The sequence below is a fragment of the Oculina patagonica genome, unplaced genomic scaffold (genome assembly GCF_052425735.1).
Source record: "Oculina patagonica isolate OP01 unplaced genomic scaffold, crgOcupat unplaced607, whole genome shotgun sequence".
Classification (NCBI taxonomy): domain Eukaryota; kingdom Metazoa; phylum Cnidaria; class Anthozoa; order Scleractinia; family Oculinidae; genus Oculina; species Oculina patagonica.
Window position 1 is genome coordinate 1 of NW_027558479.1, and position 10,360 is coordinate 10,360.

A 10,360-nucleotide genomic window follows, 5' to 3' on the forward strand; every position below is an offset into this window, starting at 1 on the left:
AGGCATACTGTATTTCGTGGACTGGACTGGACTGGACTGGACTGGACTAGTAAAACGCGGACTAGTAAAACGCGGACTAGTAAAACGCGGACTAGTAAAACGCGGACTAGTAAAACGCGGACTAGTAAAACGCGGACTTGTAAAACGCGGACTAGTAAAACGCGGACTTGTAAAACGCGGACTAGTAAAACGCGGACTAGTAAAACGCGGACTAGTAAAACGCGGACTTGTAAAATGCGGACTAGTAAAACGCGGACTTGTAAAACGCGGACTAGTAAAACGCGGACTAGTAAAACGCGGACTTGTAAAACGCAACAAAACTGTTCACTTTATTAAACCGAACTTAAAAATGAAATGAGCTATCATAATTCCTAATTAATGTAGACAATACAAATGGATCTACAAATACGATTCATAATCTAATTTAACGTCATTGTAACCAGATCGATCATATAGTATTGTTAAGTAATAGTTGTATCTAGAAATGAACGTGATTGTGTTAAATAGCAATATAAAAACAAAGGCAAAATGGTGAAAACTATCAAGACCGTTTATCAAGTCTAGCAATATAAATCTTGCTACATTTTAATTTATAAAATATAATTTGTAGCACTGCATAACTTTGAAAACTAGAGCCTTCAATTTCCGTTTTGTAACGCAACTAAGTTAGTACTATTTCACTAAACTAACAATCCCAGATGCTACACGGATCTCTTTACAGTTCAACGTCGTCAATAACAATGAAAACGTTTACCTCGAAAAAGGAGGTATCATAACTCCAAACAGTAACGTATGCAATACAAATAAAATAAATCTACAAATAAGATTCATAACCTAATTAAACGTCATTATAACTTGTATTATATAATATTGCGAACAAACAATCCCAGATGCTACACGGTCCTCTTAACAGTTCAACGCCGTCAATAACAAAAACAAAAGTTTTAGTTTTCAATGTTTGATGCTTTCAAATACTCTCCCGACTTGGTCGTGAGACTAACGATTTCACGATTTTCCACGATTAATTACAACCTCGATAAGAGGATCAACTCCTTAAAAAACTGTTGTAATGTTTGCGTTTCTTTTCACTGGGGAATCTGAACCTTGCTATTTTTAAACCTCGTTCTGATGTTCAATCACAGCTCGAAGGCTTTGTTTCATGTGTTCAAGATCGCGGAACGAGACGTCGCGTCGAATACTCTCCTGTCGGTGTTTCAAGTCTCAAGATTTGTTTGTTGTAGATGTTGGAAGGTTTGGGGACATGATATGGTGACATGATCATAACAGACCACAATCCAACTAGAAACTTACAGCAAGCCTTTGTACGATCATCTGTTTGTGTTCTTGTTGAAGAAAGGGTTGAAGATCGGCCGGTATTCGGCATACATTTGGCTCAAAGGAAGGAAAGGTCGCCCTGATGCAGAATGGGTTAACGTGGTAGTACACATTTGAAATATCCGGTGATGTTTGTTGTTGACCTGCCTTGTAATATTGTCGGTGAAGTCTGGTAGTCAGTACAAGGTCATCGGGTGGATCGGGTATGGTTCCGTCTGGCTTCAAGGAGCAGCCACAGCCATAACATCGTGAAACCTTGCTGTCCAGAAACGCAAGTCTGGCAAAGACAAATATTCCAGGTGTAGGCTTTGGACGCTGAGGGTACGTGGGCGGTGTGTTTTCGTTGACTTGCTGACGTTCAAGTTGTTGACAAGGATAATTATAGATGTGATGCGATGATTCTGGTATCGGAGCATAAGGCGTGCTGAAAGGCCAAAATGTGTTGTCTGGGTAGGAAACGAAAGTTCCAGGTACAGCTGGGCAAGATGCTACCGCATTAGAAAGGAATGCGGATGAAGGCTGCAATACCTGATCACAAACAAAAGGTCTTCCCTCCTTGCTTTGGTCCGACGTTCCAGGAACAGTTGGATTTGAAGAGACTGTATTGCTTAAGGGCTGTAATGCAGGCTGCAAGACCCGACTGCGAACAATTTGTCTTCCCTCAGTCAATGTTTTATTGCTGCCACCTTTTCGTTTTCTTGTTCCAACTTTTTGACCTGTGTTCTTCGGCATGTTTACATTTGCAATTGCTGAGAGATTAGGTGAGCGCTTCTTGCCTTTAAACCAGTCCAGGAACTCTTTAAGGAGACCCATTTTCTCCGCTGCAGCTAAGGTGTGTGAGCACATACTGTATGTGGCCCAGTTAGCGCATCCTTTATCGCACTGCACCTTGCCTGTTTTCAGGTAAACTTGAACAGAGTGAGGGTCACGCGATGATCGGCTATGGACCATTACGCGGACTGGGGCCGAGCGGTCACTCCCTTCATCTGACGGCACTTTCCACAATGATGATTGGTCATCGACTGTCGTGGCAGCCTTGCTAAACATCCCCTCGAGCACTGGGAAGGGAATGTCAATGATGTGAGCGTTTTCCACAGTGATGGATAAACATTTCTTCGTGGCGAGTCCTTCTTCTCCTGTCACTCCATGTCGAAGAGGATCGGACATTGACGTCGAGAAGAATTTTTTCTTCAGGGAGTTCTTCTGTTGTTCACTCATCCTGTAGAAGTTCTTCTCTTCGGCGACAAGAAATAAGAAGTCTTTGGTCAGGTTGTACTCTCCTCGGCCGATGACCGCCAGAAACTGCTCTTCTTTTTGTCTCTTAACTTCTGTTCTTATTCGTTCTATCGCAGGGAGAAGCCCATCTGCCTTCTTTGCGAACTTGGAGTCTTCTTCTGCTTTAACTAACCGATTCATACATTCGCTTGCATTTTGTGTATAGACCTTTGGGGGAAAACCAAGGCCGCACATGGAGCGAATGTCGGCTGTTGCACTTTCGCGGATAATCTCTGCTTTTTCTTTGATGAAATAGCTGGTAAACTTGTCACCATTCGGATGCGAATCTTTCCATTTGTCTGTCACATTATTCAGTGCAATGTCAAACTCTTGACCTGAGGTGCAGTCTACAAGCCCACCTTCTTTCACTTCACCCATCACCTTGCCAAAAATGTCGCAAACAATTTCTGAGGCCACACTTCCTGTTATTCCTAACTCGTTAAGTTTTCTCTTGACATTGTCTCTTAGGTGAATGTCGCAACGCAAATGCTTGGCGTCTTCAAAAACCTGCGACATTGCTTTGTAAAGGTTTTCCTCCCCGTCAGTGCCGAAAGCCAAAACACCGCTCGTGTCTTTGTTATATTTGTTCATGAGGAGAGGAAAGGTCTTGTAGGATGTTAGAAGCTTTTGCTTATGCAGAATGCCTGGCCCGATGCAGACTGGGTGGACTCCATTACTGTTGGTTAACATCAGATTCCGGTAGGTGCAGAACGTGAAGTAGAAGTCTGCAATCTGGAAAGTGCAGTCTATCCCCAGGATGCAAAATGCTTCTGGGTTCGTACAGAAGCGCACTATGTCCGTTAACTGCTGTTCTGTGGCCAGGAATATTATCGGCTCTGGGAAAAGGGGAATTTCTCTGATGAAGATGTTTTCCTTTTGGCCTTGCTGCTCTTCTTTTGCCTTTGCCAATACCTGGAAAAGAGGGTCAGCGGAGGAGGCAACATCAACCTTCTGACGTTTCACTTGTCTGCTCAGATTGTAAACTTGCCCTCTGTCTCTAGGAAATTCTCCTGCGGATTCCACTTTCATGATACCTCCTCGGTCTTCGACAATCGAGTGAATCACCTGACGAGGTGGTAATTCCTGTAACTTTTCTCTTACAAAGTCTCGGGTGCTCTGCATAGTTCTCTTAAAGGCACGTGCCCCCGTTCCTTTAGCGTTCCCATGACCTTTTACAGAGACTTCTTGTTCGCCGTTTGTGAAAATGTATTGTACAATTGCCAGGTCTTGAGGCGATGTTGATGAAGCCTGACGCGCAGTTATAATCGACTTTCGCAAAGAGGGCAAACTTTTGTTGTTGAAATACTGCCGTTGTACTATGTACTCAACGTGGTCAGATGGGCAGACATCTTCATCCTCCAGCCTGTGACATACACCTTTGTCGTCCTTTGAGTATCGAGGCTTCTTCGATCCCGTGCACAACCAAGCACCTAAGTCGTCACACTTAACATCTGCTTTATTTGACAGGGTGGAGGTATCCACTACAAAGACAGAATTTTTAGAGATGTTTGTTGGAACACGTGTTGCCACTCCTGTGCGATCTGAACGCTCTTTTAAAAGAATTTCAGCTGCCTCGTCTGTATTTATTCCTTTGGAAAGGCCCCACTTGTAGACCGGTAGACGTTGGTCTCCGTCATAGAATTTTAGTTCGGCGATAGGGCCAAGGGGCAACTCCTCGTCACTTTCGTTTGTCCCATCTTCCATCGCAACTTCAACATTTCCTGGAAACATAAATGGCTTACATCAACCTCAGCATTTCACCACCCTTCCCTTCTGAAATTATTTTTACATATATTTTTACCTACTTCACAAACTCTATTTTCACATATTTTTACTTTCTTGTCACTTTTTTTTTATATATAAAAACATATATACAATATTACATAGATCTATGCAAATTTTCTCTCTCAATATTTAGCTTGATAATGACCGAAGAGGTCGAAACTCCGCTAATTTTAACCGCTATTTTTATGTAAATGTTTTAAAAGACCCTTATTGATAAGGCTTTTGCAGCTGGTATATAAAAATCACAAGAACGCGCTGCGTTGCCAGCTACGTTGTATTAATTATTCTTGACATTTCACTTAAACTTACGTTTAGGAACTCTTTCAGGCTTCTTTCCAACACCCCCGTCAATGTCTCGTTCAGGAGAAGCATTTTCGACTTCCTGAAAAAATAAACAAAGTAAAATAAATAAGAGAAGTTATCTTGTCCTTGCCTTAAGATGTTTTTTTTTTAAAAAGCACATATCGTAAAAACGAGGTGATCTGCAATCAGTTTTTTTAAAAGTTCCTCTTCCTTTTTTTTCTAAAACTTTTTTATAACTCAACGGTTCGGATGATCTTATTTGACTTATTTTCTGAGATTCATTTTCTTGTAAGAACTTACATTTGTCAACGCCTCCTGGTCGCTTTCTGCTTCAAGTTCGATGACAATGGCGTTCTCCTTATTGTTGACATCTCCATTACTGACAGTATTTTCTTCAATTCGTTCAGCTGTAACTTCTGTCTCTTCTTGATTGGACTTTCTCTTCATTGGAAGGCGATTTTCCTTTCCTTAAAAAGAGGTGATCTCTATTATACCGTTATTCAAAACAGTAAACTTCAGGGGAAGATACCCCCGCGTCACTTTGAAGGCCTTATATAAAAACATATATACAATATTATATAGATCTATGCAAATTATGTCTCTCAACATTTAGCTTGATAATGACCGAAGAGGTCGAAACTTCGCCAGTTTTAAACGCTATTTTTATTGTAAATGTTTTAAAAGACCCTTATTGATAAGGCTTTTGCAGTTGATATATAAAAATCACAAGAACGCGCTGCGTTGTCAGCTACGTTGTATTAATTATTCTTGACATTTCATTTAAACTTACGTTTAGGAACTCTTTCAGGCTTCTTTCCAACACCCCCGTCAATGTCTCGTTCAGGAGAAGCATTTTCGACTTCCTGAAAAAATAAACAAAGTAAAATAAATAAGAGAAGTTATCTTGTCCTTGCCTTAAGATGTTTTTTTTTTTTAAAAAAAGCACATATCGTAAAAACGAGGTGATCTGCAATCAGTTTTTTTAAAAGTTCCTCTTCCTTTTTTTTCTATAACTTTTTTATAACTCAACGGTTCGGATGATCTTATTTGACTTATTTTCTGAGATTCATTTTCTTGTAAGAACTTACATTTGTCAACGCCTCCTGGTCGCTTTCTGCTTCAAGTTCGATGACAATGGCGTTCTCCTTATTGTTGACATCTCCATTACTGACAGTATCTACTTCAATTCGTTCAGCTGTAACTTCTGTCTCTTCTTGATTGGACTTTCTCTTCATTGGAAGGCGATTTTCCTTTCCTTAAAAAGAGGTGATCTCTATTATACCGTTATCCAAAACAGTAAACTTCAGGGGAAGATACTCACGCGTCACTTTGAAGACCTTAGCCCAGAATGCTAGCAATATGAGAGCATTGTAACAGGATAATGCACCTTCCTATTTTTAACATTTACAATTATTATTTAGCTTACAAATTGATGCCCTCGTCTGATCACGGAGCAAGTTATGAAAATTATACGCTGAATTAAAACACTTTTGTGAAAGGGAAAAAAATTATTTTTTCTAACCTGTAATTGGCGTTAACCAGGCCACACTTTGAAATTCCTGTCCAGAGATTCCCGAGATGTAAAGTCGTTTCAGAATCCACTGGGCAAGCAGTGTACAAGATTGAGGACTGCAGTCCGGTGTTACTAGTAAAAGACCATTACAATTCCCTCCGACGTCTTCAGAAACAGGATGAGTGTCAATTAAGAACAGAGCATCTTTGTGCTTTCCCACTGGGAATATGTACGGGCGGCATGTGTAAATGGCAACAGCGGTTTCACTCTGATCCAACTTCTGTGTTAAAGCACTGATAAGCTCAGTTCTCCCATCATGCGAAAAGACGGTGTTTGACGATATGCACTCTTCTGATAGTTCATAGTCGGAAGACAAGAGCTTCAGTTCTTTCAGTATCACTTTTGCCTCAGACGCGTCATAATACTGGTCACATCTCCTGTGTTTGTTGATATGCCTTGGAAGATTAACAATGACGTCCTCAGCGATTTCTTTGACGTTATCCCACTGAACATCTCTTTTCTCTTTTACCTAAAAGTAGTAATATTATTATTATCTCTAAAGAAATATATAGAGGGTAATACATTGTTGCGGAGATATTAAATTTATCTTCGAGTGTTCAAATCGATAGCTCACGAGTGAGCGCAGCGAACCATGTATTATTTTGTTTATTATGTAAACCGAATAATTACGATGTTTTTGACGATTTTCCGAAGATTTCCGACCGTTTTCCGAAGATTTCCGAAGATTTTCAAAATTTTGTCCGAAGGTCGTACGAATGTTTCCGAACATTTTCCGAACTTTCCGAAAATTTCCGAAGTTTTCCGACCATAACCGAAGATTGCCGAGGAAGATCCGAAGATGTTTCGACTTAATATCGATAAAACTTGCCTCATTGAGCATTGAAACCCCCGGGGGGGGGGTATTCAAAAAAGTTTTATACGGGGAGGCTCCGCCCCGAGTTCTATACCTTAAACTGAAAAAAGGTACCCCATTCATATACCTAAAAGACATGGCGCGAACTTAAAACAGGACGTTTTCTTGCCTTTTTTATGTAGCGCTTTATAAATTAAAATAATACAGCCATAAATTGCGTCTGTTCGAAATATTTTAACTAAAGGCCCTTTTAAATACTTAAGTGACAGATTTCTATACCCTTTCATATACCTAAACTCGTGAAATCCCTACCCTTTTATATACCTGAAGCCTGAAAAAGGTATCCCTTTCGGGCGGAGCCTCCCCGTATAGGCCATTATAGGGAGTACCCCCCCCCCGGAATTGAAACAGGGCAAACTCGGCTATCTGATTGTTGGTAAAAAAAAATGATATCACACATGTGTGGATACCATTTTTCTCGATTTACTACCACTCACTATACCACTGCAGTTTATATAATAAAGAGTTTTATTATATACTCGAGGTGTACGATACAATGGTGTGTTTTATGGAAAGCAAGCGAATTGCAAGACTTGATAAACGGTCCTGAGAGTTTTCACCATTTTGCCTTTGTTTGATTTCTGCATTCTCTCTCTCAGCTAAATATTTATGTTTATTTGGCTCTTAAAAACATACGAGCAAAGAAAAAAATCGATTCGATTCTCCTTTTGCGGCGTCAGACGAGTGGCTTCTTTAGAATTTTATTTGTTTTACGCAAATGTCATTTTCGTGTCTCGTGCTATGATCTGCCCTTCTGTTTTGCGCAACAGATCTGAAACACAAAATTACCTCGTCTTCGGCGAACCCTCAATAGCACTGCCCATATTCTTTTACGAAGAAACACAAGATTTCTTAAACTTATTTGAATGATTGACCTTTGTTAATTTCATTAACAGACAACAGTAGCAATTATAGCTATCTTACGTCTTTACGGTCTCATCTTGATCTAGAATAGTTCGTGACTCCTTTTAGAATTTACGAGAAGTTAACGATCTTATCTGTGATGCTTATCGCTATTGATGACAGTTTCGCTAACTTGACTTGACTTGTATAGTGTAAACACTTAATTATTCCTTGAAATCTCAGACGTGTGGCAACCACCACATCCTTAGCCCGCCCCATTAAAGCAAAACGCCTGATCCCCCCCCCGCCCCCCCCCCCCCTTCCTCAACCCGATATAAAAACAAAAAAGCCAAAGGTACTAGACTCTAACCTAGAAATATATAACACTTACTAAGAAGGATTTTAATTTACCTCGTTTACGATTCGGTCACAAATGCTCAGAGCAAGGAAGGCACAGCAATTGGTTCCATCATTTTCTGGCGTCAGGGCTGAACTTTGGTTCACGGACAAGTTCACCAAACGAAGAGATGCCTCTGGCTGATTTCTATCGAGGACCCTCAAAGCTTCAGCTGGAGTCGGTCTTGACCTCGGGTCAAAATTGGCGCACAACTTGAATAATTCTTCCATTTGCCACCACTGGGTTACCCTGAACGACTCGTATTTGTTGTCATGACACGGTAGTTGTTGTCGTTTCAACAAATCTGTCATAGCCTTGTCGGAGAATGAGATGCCAGACCGTTCAAATTCAGCCGAATATGGATGGGATAGGTTGGGGTTAACAATAGAAAACATCATTAGCCCCAAAGACCAAATGTCGGCCTTCTTCAGGTCTTCCTGGCCAGCGAAACGGACATTGCCTAAATAGATCTCCGGTGCCATAAATACCGGAGTACCACGGTAAGTTGATGCGGTCCTCGTCTGCAGAAATGAAGTTGTCTGTATGTCTGGAGATCTGCTCAGACCAAAATCTGCAAGTTTGCAGACAATGGGGCACTCCGCGTACACTTTAGCCCAGTCACCATCCGGCACTGTGATATAATGTTGATTGGAAACCAGAGTATTTCCAAGTTTAAGGTCTCTATGGGCTATGTTGTGGCTATGTAAATAGTCTAGTCCAGTTACAACATCCCTTGCGCATAACAGCAACACATCTGAGAAAGATGCAAACTCGAACTCGGCATCAATGAAATGAATGAAATCCTCAAGAGAACTCACTTTCTTGTCAACTTCAAGAAAATTAAAGTCGAAACACGAGTACTCCATCATAATGGCGTACGGTTCTTGGCAAAATTTTAGGAATTTACACACATTTCTGTGGCCCTTTACCGTGTTTAGTATTGAAGCCTCTTTCTCAAATCTTCGTTTAGCCTCGGCCGCTTCTCCTTTCATTTTCTTTACGATGACATTTTGCTCGTCTTTTTCGTAGTTCACCAGATACACAGATCCAAACGTCCCACTACCAAGCTCTTCTTTTATACTTATGTCCCTCCATTCGAAAAGCGGAAAATTAACAGGAGTTTTTCGTTTTTTCACGAGAGACGGCGGCTTGAAAGAAGCTGCCATCTTCGCGCGACAATTACAATGTAAATTTATGTTGAATTTTGGCGCGAATCCTCGACGAGATCAAAGGTCAACAGACCCATTTCCGGCTCGTATAGCAAAATAAGTGACCGTCACGTACGTTAAGCTTAATACAATTTTTATCTACTCCGGGGCATATAGTTTTCGGGAGTTTTGAAGCTGGAAAAAAATAAGGTTTTGTACTTTTTCTGGGAGGGGAATTGTTCCTTTATCAGAATGTTTATAAACGAATTTAAGGGAACAAGCTACCCATCGGACATGTTGCGTGACAAAGAAAATTACGATTATGAATTAGTGACAAATAAATTTTATTTCGCTACCAAAACTTTTTAATTTCAACAGGAATTGTTTCGCTCGCTAAACCGTCGGAATAAAACAGCATAAAAAAAACTGGCAAAATTTTTTTTAACGTGGCTAGACACATACATATACCTCTCTTGACATATAGTATTGCGCTGTCGCCTTGATTTTCTTTTTCAAGTCTGTTACCGTTTAGTTTTATCAGGCTCCTGGTTTTATCCGATTTACAAACGCTTGTTTTACAAGTCCGCGTTTTACTAGTCCGCGTTTTACTAGTCCGCGTTTTACTAGTCCGCGTTTTACAAGTCCGCGTTTTACAAGTCCGCGTTTTACTAGTCCGCGTTTTACAAGTCCGCGTTTTACTAGTCCGCGTTTTACTAGTCCGCGTTTTACTAGTCCGCGTTTTACAAGTCCGCGTTTTACTAGTCCGCGTTTTACTAGTCCAGTCCAGTCCAGTCCAGTCCAGTCCAGTCCGCGAAATACAGTATGCC

General features: G+C 40.8%; 1 protein-coding gene across 1 annotated transcript; it reads right to left on the reverse strand.

The window, feature by feature from the left end:
* Positions 1-213: 213 nt before the first annotated feature.
* Positions 214-10,247, reverse strand: LOC144641009 (uncharacterized). Its single transcript, XM_078500070.1, has 7 exons — positions 8,400-10,247; positions 6,221-6,740; positions 5,787-5,953; positions 5,489-5,561; positions 4,999-5,165; positions 4,705-4,777; positions 214-4,331 (listed from the first exon to the last, which is right to left on the reverse strand). The coding sequence occupies exons 1-7, from the start codon at positions 9,549-9,551 to the stop codon at positions 1,300-1,302; spliced, it is 5,184 nt and encodes a 1,727-aa protein (XP_078356196.1). The 5' UTR covers positions 9,552-10,247; the 3' UTR covers positions 214-1,299.
* Between the last annotated feature and the right edge of the window lie 113 nt (positions 10,248-10,360).